Source organism: Alosa pseudoharengus, unplaced genomic scaffold (assembly GCF_046254945.1).
Source record: "Alosa pseudoharengus isolate Yale_2024_CS ecotype anadromous, Long Island Sound unplaced genomic scaffold, YU_APseudo_1.1 YU_APseudo_1.1_scf_14, whole genome shotgun sequence".
In the NCBI taxonomy this organism is placed as follows: Eukaryota; Metazoa; Chordata; class Actinopteri; order Clupeiformes; family Clupeidae; genus Alosa; species Alosa pseudoharengus.
The window spans coordinates 14081219-14098085 of record NW_027468609.1 but is presented as its reverse complement, the minus strand read 5'-3'; the positions used below and the strand labels follow the sequence as shown (position 1 = coordinate 14098085).

The 16867-nt window shown below is 43.0% G+C and overlaps 1 protein-coding gene across 1 annotated transcript in view; it reads right to left on the bottom strand.

Moving 5' to 3' along the window:
• plppr1 (phospholipid phosphatase related 1) overlaps positions 1-16867 on the bottom strand; it is a 38299-nt gene that overhangs the window by 693 nt on the left and 20739 nt on the right. The window contains exons 4-7 of the mRNA XM_076283217.1: positions 11551-11683; positions 6356-6606; positions 4913-5089; positions 3739-3870 (exon numbers count right to left, since the gene is read on the bottom strand). Of these exons, the coding sequence (XP_076139332.1) occupies positions 3739-3870; positions 4913-5089; positions 6356-6606; positions 11551-11683 (693 nt within the window). The remainder of the gene's footprint in view (positions 1-3738; positions 3871-4912; positions 5090-6355; positions 6607-11550; positions 11684-16867) is intronic.

Sequence of the window (16867 nt, the reverse complement as noted above, 5' to 3'; positions counted from 1 at the left end):
GATCTCCCATGAGTCTAGGTGGCTGGGACAACGTTGCCACGGTTATGCCAAACAGCAGTAGACTGATGAGTTTGTGTCTTTCCAATCTGTCAAAGCCCGCCAAGGAGTTTGTCCCGACACAGACTAGGGACTGGGCCATCGTCTCCTCACAATAGGGCCAATTTCTTGGCCTCACGTCAATAGAGCTGTCTGTCTGGAAGCCCCCAACCCCCACTCACACACACACCCCTCCACCCCTAAGACCAATGTGCTGCAAAACATGTCAGAATCTATTTAGACGAGCAGCATTGTATTTCCCTGCACTGGCGCCTGATAAAATGCATCTGTTCCGAAACACCAGTTTGGATGAGCATATTCTCTTCCTTCTCTGGATAAATAAATGCTAAGCAGCTGCGACCGCCATGGTTGGAAACTGAGGGGAGTGTGTAGGGGAAGTGTGTGTGGGGGGGAAGTGTGTGTGTGTGTGTGTGTGTGTGTGTGTGTGTGTGTGTGTGTGTGCTGTATTCCCAACAAATGGTTGGATTTCCTCTATAAGGAGCAGATAAGATAAGAGGCCAGTTTGGGAGATCAGTAGCTGAGCCTGACCTCTTAACTGCCCTGCAATCCTTCACTATGGGGTTAAACCTCACGACCGCACACTGGAAATCAGTCCTGCTTCAGCACTTCCAAAAGCAAACCCATCAAAATCATTTTTGGTGCCTCGGAAGGAAAACAGAACTTTTCCAGTGACCTCTTCTCCCTCTGAGATCCACTACGAGGGAAGTCATGTGTCAGACGGCTTGCTTGGGATATCATTCCTTCTTTTATGAGAAACAGCTACAGCTCTTTCTATGCAGACATACGAAAACTGCAGCTCAGAGTGCTGGAGTCTGTTATCTGCTCTACGTGTAAGGGGATTTTAGCCAGCTTCTGCCAGCTGAGATCTGAGGTTATCACCCCGGACCTGGAGGGCTTTTGTGGCAGAGCACATCTTTCCTCATGGTGGTCTCGTAGAAAAATAAATCCGTTTTCCGTTTGTCATGTCATATGGTTGTTATACGGTCATATTCTACACAAATTAAGAGCTGGATCACAAAGGTAAAACACCATGTCTATCTTCCCTGGCCTCTAAACACCATCAAGTGAGCAACTTCACCAGTGGCCCTAGGGACAGTTGGATGACCCTAGCTCACCTTCTCTTCCTGATGTGGATTTCCGACTCTTGTATTTTGTAAAGAAGCTGTCTGTCTCTGTATCCCCGCCCCCTCTCTCACTAGCCCTGTCTTTGTCTCTCTCTCACTCTGTCTCTCCCTCTTTGTCTGTCCCTCGGTCTCTCTCTCTCTCTCTCTGCCTCTCTCTCTCTGATTCTCTCTCTCTCTCTGCCTCTCTCTCTCTGATTCTCTCTCTCTCCTCTGCCATCACGAGCGGAGCTGGAGACAGCTAAATAAATAAGTGCGGGTGATGGATGAGGAGCCCAATGAGCTGCCTGGCCTGATCTCCGCAGCCTGTTTGCACTCTCTGATTGATCTACGTGACGAGCTGCTGGATTTATCCCCAGCGCGTGAGCAGGCCAAAGAAGGGCTGCCCAGATGACCAAGAGGATGCAGGACAGCTCATGTAGCAGCACGAGCAGGCTGGTGTGTGAGTGTGTGAGTGTGTGTGTGTGTGTGTGTGTGTATATATATATATATGTGTGTGTGTGTGTGTGTGTGTGTGTATGTGTATATGTATGTGTGTGCATGTGCATGTATGTGTGTTCGCATGTGTGTGCATGTGTATATATGTGTGTGTGTGCGCGTGTGTATATATGTGTGTGTGTGTGTGTGTGTGTGTGTGTGTGTGTGTGTGCGCGTGTGTATATATGTGTGTGTGTGTATATATATATATATGTGTGTGTGTGTGTGTGTGTGTGTATGTGTATATGTATGTGTGTGCATGTGCATGTATGTGTGTTCGCATGTGTGTGCATGTGTATATATGTGTGTGTGTGCGCGTGTGTATATATATGTGTGTGTGTGTGTGTGTGTGTGTGTGTGTGTGTGTGTGTGTGTGTGTGTGTGTGTGTATATGTGTATATGTGTGTGTGTGTGTGTGTATATATATATATATACAGCGGAGAAAATAAGTATTGAACATGTCAACATTTTTTTCAGTAAGTATACTTCCAGAGAGGCTATTCGCATGACATTTTCTACAGACATTAGTATTAACTTAGGTAATCCACACATATTAAAAAATCCAAACATTAAAGTCCCTAAGTAGAGTTATGAGTAAAAAAGTGTAATGGCACAGGGAAAAAGTACTGAACACACTAAGAAAAAACAGTACACAAAGGCAAGGAATGGCAAGGAACGAGCTGGAATCTATACATAGTTAGAGAGTAATTATCCCTCCTATCTGTGCAAATGAATGTAAGCTGGGTTAGTACATATTGATGAGCTATAAAAAGGTTTTTCGTTACCAAGTTGTTACACAAGAAACATGTCATGATGGGTAAAAGCAAAGAGCTCTTCCAAGACCTTTGCAACATTATTGTTGCAAAACATATCAATGGAACTGGTTACAGATGCATTTCAAAACTTCAGAATCATCCAGTAAGCAGTATTGGAGCCATTATCTGCAAGTGGAAGGAACATCACTGCATCATCAATCGGCCATGCACAGGATCTCCTCACAAGATTTCTGACCAGGAAGTCAGAAGGATAGTCAGAAGTGTAGCCTAAGAGCCAAGGACCACTCCAGAAAGACTGGGAGGCAGTAGGTTCAATTGTTACAGAGAAAATCATAGGTAATGCACTCCACCGCCATGGCCTCTATGCGTGCTCACCCCACATGACTCTATTACTGAAGAAAAACATGTTGAAGCTCATTGAAAGTTTGCTACACAACATTTGGACAAGCCTATGAAATACTAAGAGAATGTATTCTGGTCAGGTGAGAGCAAAATGTAACTCTTTGGATGTCATACTACACACAGTATTTGGAGGAGAAATGGCACTGTGTATCACCCTAAAAATACCATACCAACAGTGAAGTTTGGAGGTGGAGGCATCACGGTGTGGGGCTGTTTTTCATCTCATGGTACTGGCAGTCTTCATACAGTTGAAGAAATGATGAATGGAGCCATTTTTTCTGGGAGAATCTTGCCATCCACCAGAACAATGAGGATGAGACATGGCTAGACCTTCCAGCAGGACAATGATCCAAAGCATTCAGCAAAATTGGTTTCAGAGAAAGGAAATTCAGGCCCTGACTTAAATCCAATTGAACAGTTTTGAAAGTTACCTAATGATCAGGATTTACAAGAGGGACCCCTGGAATCTTCAATATTAAAAGACTATCTGTTTAAAAGAATGGGCCAAAATCACACCTGAATACTGCGACTGATTAGTTTCGTCATAGAGGAAATGCCTTGAAGCTCTCATTACAAATAAAGGGTTTTCCACAAAGTATTTAGGAAATTTCAGTAGGCGTGTTCAATACTTTTTTCCTGTGGCATTCCACTTTTTTACTCATAACTGTACTTATGAACATTAATGTTTGGATTTTTTTATATGTGTGGATTACCTAAGTTAATACTAATGTCTGGTGAAAATTTCATGCAAATAGCCTCACTAGAAGTATACTTACTCAAAAAAATGTTGACGTGTTCAATATTTATTTTCCCCGCTGTATATATATATATGTGTGTGTGTGTGTGTGCGTGTGTGTGTGTGTGTGTGTGTGTGTGCATGTGTGTGTGTGCATGTGAGGTCAAACCTGTGCGCTGAGTGTCTCCAGAGGGCTCTCCACACGTGGGAAGGTCATGAGCGGCAGGCCGCGGTAATCCTCGCTCTTCTGTTTGGACGGAGTCGCGTGCGCCCCTTTGAAGTTATTCACCACGCAGATCCCCTGCGCAACAACACAAACAAACATGCACACAAAAGCCCAGCAAGTCAACAGAGACCGCGCATGAAAACACATTCAATGGGCTCAATCCCAACAGTCCCGTCCAAATGCGCTGCCTCCTCCCTCCTCTGATCTCCATGATTTATTTTGGGCTGAAAATGTGGAGCGGCGGCACCAGATCGACTTAACCTTTACGCACTCGTCCTAATGCAGCTGAATGGGGAACGACAGAAATTAGCCGGTGGCCAGGAAGAAGCAGTGCCTGAGTTGCGTCCATCAGGCAATTAGGATTAGCACTCTGGCTTTGGGAGCTCTGAAGGGGGAGCAACACACACCGTCTGATCGGACTCCAAACGGACGGTCACAGGAAGGGCAGCAGGGTGTTTTGGAGGCTGTGTGCATGCGCGTGTGTATGTGTGTATGTGTGTGTGTGTGTGTGTGTGTGTGTGTGTGTGTGTAGGGGTCCAGTCAGGGCATGGGCAGCTAGAAGCTGATTTAAGGCTACAGACCGAACTTGGATCTTCAGGTCTGAAGGAACCGTGTTGTATTTTTTGTTCTCCTTAGAACTGTCAGATTAGAAATCCTTTGTAGAATCCTCGTTAGTATTCTGCAACAAGAGTATGGGTATGGGTTCTGTAACTGGGAACCAATACATCTGAGGAACTGTTTTCCAAATCACAGAGAAGGGGAGGTTGCTTTGGAAGGGCATAGAGGAGATAGAACTTTATATCCATCGGGCATAAATGCCAGTTGAGCTTAACAAAATGTCAAGTTTAAGACTTTCTTTTTGTACATACACATTTATTCAGGGCAACTTAAGGTAAATGGTAAGACTCCACATTTTGTTTAACTGACATACTCCTTGTGTGACTTGAGTTTCTTTGATGTGTGTCGAAGAGAGAGAGAGAGAGAGAGAGAGAGAGAGAGAGAGAGAGAGAGAGAGAAGACAGAGAGAGAGAGAGAGAGAGAGAGAGAGAGAGAGAGTATGTTTGTGTATTCATGTGTGTGTGTGTGTGTGTGTGTGTGTGTGTTTGAAGGGACTAACCAGGAAGAGAGCAACACAGCTGCCGAGGATGAAGCCGGCGATGACGTCGGAGCAGTGGTTACGGTACTCGGACACACGGTTGAGTCCGGTGAGGAAGGCGGCGCACAGCGTCCCCAGACATAGCACGGGCTTGGCCAGGCGGCTACTCTTGGTCTTTATGGTACTTGTGATGTACATCTGAATGACACAAACACACACAACTGTATAAAACAAGTCAGCATTGCTACAGCTAGGCACATAGGAGGAGCGCCAATGGGAGGCCGAATTCCCCTCAGATAGAGAACAGTACTACATGAAAAATTCAAATAATAATTTATAAAATGCTAACAATTTATATAACACTAACACCAACACCCAAACAATAAACACCTACACCCAAACAATAAATCAGCTACACACAAACACATCCACCCAAATAGCAAATGCCTCCACCCAAACAACAAACACCTCCACCCAAACAACAGAAACACCTCCACCCAATATATGATGTCAGCTGAAGAGGTGACAGTGAGTCAGGGGAAAGGATTCCATAGCAGGCCTCCTCCATGTGTGAAAGGAGCGGCAAATCTGTTCACAAAGACAAGGTACAGTGCAGCTGCATTTACAGCCATAAATAAATAAAACTCCCTCTTCACTTTCGCTGACTCGCCGTCTCCTGTCGAGTGCTGACTCGTGAGTGTGAATTAAAACACCTCAAGTGGCGGTAACCCCCTTACCCCTCTTTTTTTCCCTCTCTTTACTACCGTCCAATATGTGAAATGAAATATCCATAGAGAGAATCCATCTGCCATAAGTGCTTCAGTTTCTGTTCTCCAAAACACGAGCAGCTCTCCTTCTCACTTTGAGAAACGCCTTGCTCTCTCCCCTCCGGATGACTCCCTGCCACACTCTTTTTTTCCTTTTCATTTTTCATTCCAAATCCCCACATCTACCACATGTCCTGGGAGTCTTTGGGAGTACCATCACAGAGAAACATAGCTAGGAGGGATTCTTTATACGACCATCACAGACACACATATGAGAGGGTTTCTATAGACTACCATCACAGATAAACTGATGGGAGAGGGATTCTAAGTGATGTTGAATTACTCTGCATACCATGTATTCACTATTCTGTTCTATAGCCAATAAGTCCAATGCTGGTCCAGCTCACTTTTAACTGCTATCTACTATTCTGGGGTGCGTTTCCCAAAAGCATAGTTGCTAACTAAGTTACTAACTAAGTTGTTTGTTGCAATGCAATTTCCCATTGCCAACCAAGTTGCTAACAGGTTAGCAACTATGCTTTTGGGAAACGCACCCCTGTCAGTTATTATGTACATCCTGCCCCCCCCCCTCCCAAACACACATATTGCCGAAGTCGCGGTTCTGTTCAAATTCTATTCAGGGCCTCAATAAATGTACCACCATCAGCGAGGGCTGTCCGAGAAGCCAGAGACTCACTGTAACGTAGACGGCAGAGTAGACACTCAGGGAGGCCTCTTTGGAGGGGAACGACCGCCGTGCCCGTTCCACAACCACCAGGTTGCCGGTGCAGATGTTGCCATTGGTGATGAACTGGTGGTTGAAGCGGCACTCAGTGCCTGTGTAGTTTGGCTTGCACACGCTGAGGAAGTACGGCGCCAGGTTGCCCGTGACGACCTGGCCGGCGTTGACGAAGATATCCGTGGCGAAGAGGCCGAAAGCAAAGACACCTGCCGGAAGAGATGACCATTAGGATGCCTCTTCGGTCATTAACACCCTCCTCCTCTTTCTCACACACACACAACACACACACACACACTCACTCACACAAACACACACACATGACTGCACCAACACCACCAACCCCTCAGAGCATCGCAAACAATCAAACAGCAAACGAGGTAAAAAGGATTAGTTTCAGTGAATCTTCTGTATCAACTTGTAATCACTACCACCATCTCCAAAGATGTATTTTTCCCTAAAACATCTTCAGAAGTGGTGGATAATTTAATCAAATAGCTGCTGTCTCGGGAGAGGAAAGAAAGCGCACATAACCTCCACACATGAACATCACAGCACTCTTCAAATATTCACTTTCTCTACCAATCTCCAGTGACAGTAATATTATCAGATTTGCCTCAGCATGAAATTGTAACTGTGGAGTGAGCTGTATTATAATTCACAGCCTCACATTGCCAGAGAGAGAGAAGAGAAGAACAAATGGGCTCAACGACACAGAGAGAGAGAGAGAGAGAGAGAGATAGAGAGAGAGGGAGGGAGAGAGAGAAAGAGAGGCAGAGAGAGAGGGAGGAAGGGAGGGAGGGAGAGAGAGAGAGAGAGAGAGAAATCTCACTTTCCATCAAAGACAAAAGAGCAGAATATTCTCTGGTCACTAGTGTGGAAGATTGTGTGTGAGCTTTGGGTGAAAGAGAGAGGCGCTGGATACAATGGCCCATATCATTACTAGCGCAGGGCTCCCAGGACCCCATTACCTAGCTAGCCTCTGAATTATGCATTAACGCCTGCTAACCCTGCTAAGGGAACGAACAGGGTTTAACTCTGCTCGAGCCGAAACCTCATCTGAAATCTACTCCATGGTGGGCAACAGCCGGCTTGCCATGATGACCGTTCTAGCCAAGCAGCAAATATAGATTGATGGCTGACTTCACCAGGGAGCTTGACTGGGGAAAAAAATGGAGTAAAAAACTGTAGTAAACAAAAAAAACTGACACATAAATAACACATTAATTGTTTCTCATATAGGATAATAAATACCATTTGAGTATGATATGTCAGACCTAGTGTTAGGTGTCATATAGACGGCTTTCCCGTTTACCAACAAAACTAGATGCGCATGCAGCCGTGGGGCAGAAGACGCTTGGTGGCCGTCCACAACGTTAGAAACTTACCCTAATAGTCGGTTGCTGTAAGCTACACTCAATTTTTTTGTATATCCCTGTTGTCTCAATGATAGTAACATCTCATTTGAGACTGTATTTCAGAGTTTGCCATTCATTTGCTTTATTAATATAACATCGTCTTTTGGCATTTTTGGCGAAGACATGCATCCTGTTAGGGATATTGAACATATTGGACATTCTCTATTCATCGTGATTTCTAATTGGTGCAGTTTTCAGCACAAAAACTCATTTTATCCTTTTCATGGAAAGCACTGCTCTATGCTTTTCTATGGTGCTTTTTGCCTCTTAGTTGCGCACGCATGTTTTCGTGACGTTGCATAGAAATCCATGTATAGCATATCTACACATCAACACTTACAGTCATCCGCTTTTTCACTGGTGGAAAGTCAGCAAAGCAAACTGTACCTCAGTGTTCTTACTGGGACTGTTGGGAAATTCTTGAACGAAGCGAGAAGAATTTCTCCAAATACCTAGGCTGAGTAAACACTCTAAACAAATATTCAGGTTTGTCTGCACCTGGTCGGAGATGGATCACAACCACATCATGCCTACAGCAAGCTCAGTGTTTCCCATACATTGACTTATTTGTGGCGGCCCACCACAATGTCAACATTGACCACCACACAATGATTTTCCAGGTTGTGCTAAGTTGTGCTTAAATCTGGTTAGCATCATAACCACGCTGAGCTAATTTGCTAAAAACTGTTGCATTCAAGTTAATTCTGCAAACCTACCACCACAAATATAATTCAATTCTGTGGGAAACACTGAAGCTGCAGTGTGTGTGTGTGTGTGTGTGTGTGTGTGTGTGTGTGTAACATGACCTGCATGTGCCAGTGTGATGCCTCATCAGTGGACTTGTGGCAGCTGTTATGCTGTTAGCCGTAATGCTCATATGAATGCTCATAAAGATGAATGTTTAATTAAAAATCTCTGAAACATGGTAAGAATCTGTCCATCGTTTAGCAGAGTGCTTGTGTGCACATACCACCTATTTTGAGGCCAGGTGCAGGCCAAAGGTGCATCATGGTAAGAAGAAACGAATAATACATGAATGAATGATTGGACTAAATATTGGGAGCTACTCTAGTGTGTTCACATTCATTCCTCTTTTTTGATACAGTTCTCTGCTTCAGTGCCCTTATGTTTGTAATAGTAATGTTAAGAGTAGATAGATAGATAGATAGATAGATACTTGATTGATCCTCAAGGGGAAATGCAAGGGTCTCAGTAGCATACAGACATAACACACAACATGCACTTACAGCAGAAATGGTAAACATAAGCAGAGGCTGACAGAGTACACAGCTTCATTACTTGAGTAAAAGTACAGATACCCTTTGCTAAATTTTACTCAAGTACAAGTAAAAGTACAACAGTCAGATGTCTACTTAAGTAAAAGTACTGAAGTACTTGTTTTTAAAAGTACTTGAGTATCAAGAGTACAAGAGTAGCCTACATTTTCTAAATATTGCATTACTACTGCCACAGTGCTTACATTTATGTACAGAATCGTCCTACATGGAGTTATGAAAAATGTTAATGTTAATACCTTGGAGAATGTAAAAGGAATTGAAAGTAAAATCAAGTAATTTTCATCTTTTTACCATGTTGCCAGGGATGGGCAGTATTGCTGATACATGAATTTAAAATACGTATTTTGAATACAAAATACTATTTTGTAATTAAAACACTTAAAGCGAAAACTATCATTAACTTGTTCAGAAAATTAAAATAGTCTAGCGAGGTGGGGCCACAGGTTGACACATTCCTGGGATGGACCTGCTGTGTCTTCATCCATTGTCCATGGTTTCGTCTCTTATCTAAATCTGACCATGGAGTTGACTTTGGCGGAAAGCTGAAGGTGATTGCTGATAGGCTGTCTCAATCAGTGGCACCTGCACAATCCAATCACGTTTGAGAGGGAAACAACAAATTGAGGGTCTCCGAGATTTTTCTTTTTTCCTTTTTTTTTTAGAAGAAGTAACGGGTACTCACGGTTATGGATAGAAATGTAGTGGAGTAAAGAGTACAATATTTGCCTCTCAAATGCACTTGAGTAAAGTCATGAGTACTCCCCAAAAATGATACTCAAGTAAAGTACAGATCCCTCAGAATTGTACTCAAGTACTGTACTCAAGTAAATGTACTCCGTTACTGTCCGGCTCTGAACATAAGTATAAGTATAAACATATAACTAAACTCCACTGTACAATAAAGACAGTAGAAGATAAGAAAGATCAGAAAACTAACAAAACTAAATACTAAATACACTATATAAGTTAAATTAAGAAAGTCCAATGTGCTTGAGGGTGATCAAGCATAAGACGCTTGTAGTGAAACGGGGCCGGGACTTGTGAGGTGCTAAAGGGAGTGAGTGTCATGGTGAAGGTGCAAACAGTAGTCCAACCATAGTGCTTAGTTATGTGTGCCTGGCAAGGTGCTCAAGAGAGTGAGTGTCATGGTGAAGGTGCAAAAAGTAGTAGTATACAGTGGAACCACTATGCAGTTCACTCACCCCACTTTCACCCTCCACAGACTCTGTATACGCCATACAGTACCGATTTTTAAACTTGTATTTATTAGATCAGATCCGATTACATTAGCCTTTATTTTCTCCAAAGGGAGACATTTGTTTTGGGCAGTTAAGAGACAGGTAAATAAGGTAAATACACAACTCCTATGTGTATCTATGTTGTGTGAACACTCTTAAAACAAATGTGTTGAAAATAATAGAATTTGCGTTGTTTTTTAACACATCTCTGTGTCCAGATAGGGACAACACAGTTTATGTTGTTTCCTCTTTTTAATTTGTTACACAATGTGTTGAAAACAACACAACATGCATTGTTTTTTAACACATCTTTTTTAGTTTTTTTTTTTTAGTTACACAATATGTGTTGAAAATAACATAAATTGTGTGTTTTTTATTTGTCATTTATGTGTCCAGATAGGGACAACACATTCATTTTAAGAGTGTATGCTAATATGCTTGTCCCAATACGCGTGTATGAACCCCTCTGTCTAACATGCTGGCTGCAAGCCCTTTGGTCCGTCCCTTCTGAATTATGGTTCTGCTCTTTATTTCTTCCAATAAGGTTTTTCATTTCGCCACCACCATCTAAATTTTTTCTCAAGGGAGACCAAATTCAAGCTGGCCTCAGACGATCAGATATATTAATATGTTATGAAGATACATATATGAAATTGAATTGAATTGATTTTTGTGTGGTTGTCATTTATCTTTATATAAACCAGAATTCATTTCAGTTTATACAGAACAAAGGTCACAGCTGTTGGGTTTCTTTTTCTCCAAATTAAATTTTCTGTTTAGATGATAAACATTTTCACTCATTTCTCTGGATTGGTGGTACCGATTTTAAGTAACCCGTTATCATGAAGACAATTAAGATTTACGATATCCAATAACACATTTGATCAACTGCACTGATGTTGCTGTGTTTAGAGACATCACTTCTAGGCATGCTAGTATAACATGCACCTTCAATACTGTATAGTTAATGCACATGTTCTGCACATTCGATACTGTATACAGTTAATGCATGTGTTCTGTGTCTTTTATACTGTACATGTGTATACGGTTAAAAGACGCACATGTTCTGCATTCTGTGTTTTGCTTTTATACTGTATACGGTTAAAAGATGTGTTCTGCACCTTCTACACTACACATGGTTAAAAGATGCATGTGTTCTGCAGCTCAGGACTGTCTGTCTGTCTGTTTGTCTGGCTCACCGATGAACCTGATGATCCTGCGTATGAGGGGGTTGAGGTAGCAGCACTCGCCCGTCACGATGGTCTTCTCCTGGAGCAACAGGGTGTGTCGAGTGGACTTCATGATGAACATGGACATCTCCCCGATGAAGATCTGCACACACGCAGGAGGAGAGGAGATCCGTTAGCCGTAATATAATAATAATAATAATAATAATAATAATAATAATACAGTTTGAAGTTTAAACAACTAAACTCTAAGGCAGTGTCAAAAACTCAGATGTAGATTATGAAGCGCAGTGCAAAGAGCAACTGGGCCAATCAGCAGACTGCATCTGCTGTGGACTTTCATTTTGACGTTGAATATACTTCATCTGTGGCCAATTGCATACATAACACATAACCGTATGCTTGTAAGATTATCAACAGACAGAGAGAAAGTACTGGACAGTAACTTAACACCACTAAGATAAAATTGTGACTATTTGAGTGGCAACAAGAAACAAACACGTAGGAAAATGGGTGGATGAAGAGGAAAATGGGTGGATGAAGAGGAAAATGGGTGGATGAAGAGGAAAATGGGTGGATGAAGAGGAAAATGGGTGGATGAAGAGTAAAAGAGATGGACAAACAGAACAAAACAGACAAAAGAAACGGTTGGTTTTAACGGTACAAATCAGCAAAACTGGTGCTCTGAATAAAGCATACATTGTCTCTTGAAAGTTATTTTATTCATGCATCTAACATGTAATCTGAGTTGCATCTGCTTTTAATAGGCTGACTACTTTCAGTGCTAAACAGATGTGTGGTCCCCTGCCGTTTTCATACATACAGCAGAATACATAATCAAGTCTGTGCTAACACTTTCCCTTCCGTAACTGCCTAAAACTCCTAATTGTCTCATGAGCCTCCCACATCTGCCTATGCACAAGTCAGAAGCGCACCACTGCATTCTGTCAGATTTATGTGTTCTGAGAGCACAGTAGTTCACACATTGAACTTTGTGACCACCTTCACTGCCTGCAGCAAGGAGGCACCGGAATGACCCCCTATTTCTCCTCTGTGTCCTTCATAGAGGCGGACGTGGTGGGATATTCTTCCAACATACAAACTGTGCTTAGGAGGGGTGACTTAATTTTGTGCACATGCATTATAAAGAAACTCAAGAGCCGGTTAAACATTAGATCATCCCACCAGGACCTAATGAAAAAGAATGTACACTTAGGAATCTCAGTGAGCAAATGTCTTACAGGTGCAGTCAGCGACTGTATGTAATATCGGAACATTTTTCAAAAGACTTTCAAAATTGTTTTTGTCACATTCAGCATTCATCAGCAATCATTGTCACATTCATCAATCATCATCATAGGGCAGCCGTGGCCCACTGGTTAGCACTCTGGACTTGTAACCGGAGGGTTGCCGGTTTGAGCCCCGACCAGTGGGCCGCGGCTGAAGTGCCCTTGAGCAAGGCACCTAACCCCTCACTGCTCCCGGAGCGCCGCCGTTGTAGCAGGCAGCTCACTGCGCCGGGATTAGTGTGTGTGCTTCACCTCACTGTGTGTTCACTGTGTGCTGTTTGTGTTTCACTAATTCACCAATTGGGTTAAATGCAGAGACCAAATTTCCCTCACGGGATCAAAAAAGTATATATACTTATACTTATACTCATCTCCTCACCATATGCTAGCTGCCCATTCCGTGAGTACACTGTAAACAAAACAAAAAAACGTTTCTGTAGGCAGCCCAGAAAACAGGAAATGAAGTCGGGACAGCCTGTGCCACGAACAAAAATGAAAACCTGTGTGGCGCTTCCCTGGGAATACTGAAGGGAGGGGTGAGCTACCTCTCAGGTGTGTTTCATTTGGTCCTTGGTTGAGATATAATGTATGTTGTTTTGGACAAAAAATCATTTGCTAAAAATTATTATAAATCATAAACATAAACACAAGCACAAACAAACGCAACTTCCTGTGCTACACCTTTAAGATCAGTAAGATTGGTAAGATATGTGAGATTGGTAAGATATGTGTTCCCAGATATAGTCCTCTCTGAGGTCTAGTGACTACACCTTTAAGATCACATTGGTAAGATATGTGTTCCCAGATCCAGTCCTCTCTGAGGTCTAGACTCCATGTGTGTTGGCCTGGCTTTCAAGCCTTCGAAGAAGCATGCCTTTATGCCCTCTTCCTTAAAGCTACTTTCAGCTGTGAGTACCCAGCTGCCAAGCCACAAAGTACCCTCTCCTGCCATAAGGGTCTTCTTGTTCATGAGCAAATTGCTGCCCGCTGGACACGGCTCTTTCAGGGTAAATGTAAAGCCCCTTTTGAGCCCAGAGTGTCCCCTCGTATTGTCTGGCCAGCCTTCACATGGCCTGCAAGCCCTTCATGGGCTCTTAACGCTTTATTTCAGAGGGCTGGACATCATCTCTGCCCAGTGGTGTGACCGGAGAGTAGTTGTCACCGCAGCCATTGCTGTTCTGAAAGAAGTGACTGGATTAGAGTAAAGAGAAGGGGGAAAAAAACGCGTAACAGATTGTAATGAAGCCGGCCATATCTCTGGAAACTGGTAATTGTCTAACAGCAATGGCTTGAACAGTAAACAGAAAGAGTAGCCAAAGGGATGTGACAGCATTTGTTGAGATTAATTCAGCGTGCACACTGCTGTTAAGACGAGAAGAGGAAGCAGGGCGCCAAGCAAAGCCAGCCTAGCCTGCTTCTGATGCATTCAATTTATTCTGATGGAGTCTCTGATATTATGTCACAAACTGGAAGGCTCGCTCAAGCAAGTCTAATATTGTGAAAAGGACGCGAGAAGGAGGGGTGGGGTAGTGCTTTTTCCGCCCAAGGACAGACCCCCCCACCACCACCACCAATCACACAGCAGGTTACGTTTATTTACTCGAGTCTATTCAGGCCTCATTTCGAGCATCCGGGAATCTCAGGTCTCGACTCTGCCCAGACAAATGCCCCAGGAGAGGCAGAACTTGGGGCAGACGAGATTCTGACCTGCCACCGTAGCCCTACCAGTGCCAGGTGCATTGTGGGGTGTTATCAGCAGTAAACAGGAATCACTGACACAGTGATCAGCCATCTACCTCTGACTGAAGCTGTCAATCACTCCTTAGCATGCACAGGAAGTCAGCGATTAAATAGAAATGCACTGAATATTTTAATTGCCATTCAACCAGAGGGGTTGAGTTGGTTCATGGAGGCATTATTGCAAGCTGTATTTGGTGATTAATTTGTTGAATTCTTTGACGATGACTGCTTTGAAACACCGACCTACTGCCAAAATGTGTGTAAATGTGTTTTACTGGGAGGAATTAGTGTGTGGAAAGAAATGCGGAGTCATTTCCAAGACGCTATGCATCATGTCACGTCACCTCTGGGTGAGCAACACGAGCCCAAGCAAAAGAGTGATTATCATAACATTAATAATGGATGTTATTCAGTAAAGCGCTTTCTCACATGCTCAAAGTGCTGGGGCATACATCCTTATGTCTCAGTGAGTGTTTCTCACTGTGTCTCAGAGTAGAGCTTCTTCTGGGCCAGCTTTGGCTCTAGTCTGGGTCTAGTGCTGATATTACCTGTCTGTGTGCAGATAAGACCTGCTACCCTAGGGCGCTAGACTGCAACTGAGTCTATTTGAGGCCAGGTCTTTCTGAGAGATTGCGAGTTCAAATTTGACAGGGTCACATTTGTGTGAGTGGAAGGGGATGTTAAGGCTGTTTTTGTACCTCTCCGGTTTGGATACCATGTTAGCCACTGAGATTGAAAGCACAATTTTCTGACAGTTTTTTTTTTTCCCCAACCTGCACTTTCATCAGCTACTGTACGTATGCATGGTGCACAAATGATGAAATGCATGAAACAATGCATTTGGTATTCCAGTTACGTCTACCAAGATGTGGCAGTCTATAACAAAGGTGAAAAAAAGAAAAAGCAACGAGAAGTCCCGACTCCTGACATTATTTTTAATCCGAGGAGAGAGGAGGAGAGACAGGTGAAGAGAAATAGGCAGTGTGAGGTGAGGAGAGACAGGTAAAGAGGAAGAGGTAGCAAGAGAGAGAGAGACAGGTGAATAGAAAGAGGCAGTGAAAGAGAGAGGAGGAGAGACAGGTGAGGGAGCAAGAGAGGAGAAGAGACAGGTGAAGAGGAGGCAATAGAGAAGAGAAGAGACAGGTCAAGAAGAAGAGGCAACAAGAAGAGAGAGGGGAAGAGACCAGTCAAGAGGAAGGGGCACCAAGTTAGAGGTTAAGAGACAGGTGAAGAGGATGATGCACTGAGAGAGAGAGAGAGAGAGAGAGAGAGAGAGATAGAGATGTAGAGGAAGATGCACTGAGAGAGGTGGAGAGACAGGTGGAGAGGAAGGGGCACTGAGAGAGAGAGAGAGAGAGAGAGAGAGAGAGAGAGAGATAGAGAGAGAGGAAGGGGCACTGAGAGAGACAGACAGGTGGAGAGGAAGGGGCACTGAGAGAGAGAGAGAGAGAGAGAGAGAGAGAGAGAGAGAGAGGTGGAGAGGAAGGGGCACTGAGAGAGCGGTGGAGAGACAGGTGGTCACAACATAAGACACAAATGTGCGAGCCATGAGCAAAGAGAAAAAACTTCAGCAACAACAATTTCAACTGGTGTTGAATGAACACATTTTCTTTATTCCAGATTAAGCCATCTCGTAGTTTGTCTAAATGTATGAGTTAACATAACTAAAGCACTGATCAAATCTTGGAATATTGTATATTCCTGTTATCAAAACCACTGTGATTTAGAATTTTCCTTAGCCTCCATGAACCTTTTATAGTAAAGATGAAAACATTTAAAAAGTTTAATTACGGTCAGAAATAATTTACCTACAATTACCTTTGAGTATTTATATTTTATTTATTTTTTCCCTGAACATTACTGAGGTGATGTGTACCGATAGTTCAGAGAGCAGGCTGTATCAAACATTCAAATACGCCTACAGGCAACTTCATTCAGAGATGAGACTGTATCGTATATCCACCTACAGATTACGATTACACCTACTGTAGCACTAACATCCACCTACAGCCCAACAGCAGTAACATCCACCTACAGCCCAAAATATTGATTCTTGCTCCAAAACAAATGGCAATATTTTTTTTATAACATGTTGATGTTATGAACATATTATTTTGACAGCCCAGGTAAAAAGGAATAATAGGTATGTGTATAATATGATGTTCCTCCTAAAAAAATCATAGTCTGTATGTGTGCAGTAAATAAAATCAAAACTTAACAATATTCCCCCAGACTCTCCTGACTCACAATCTGAGAGGTGCATGTCTCATATAAAAACATAACACTTATTTGTTGTAAGT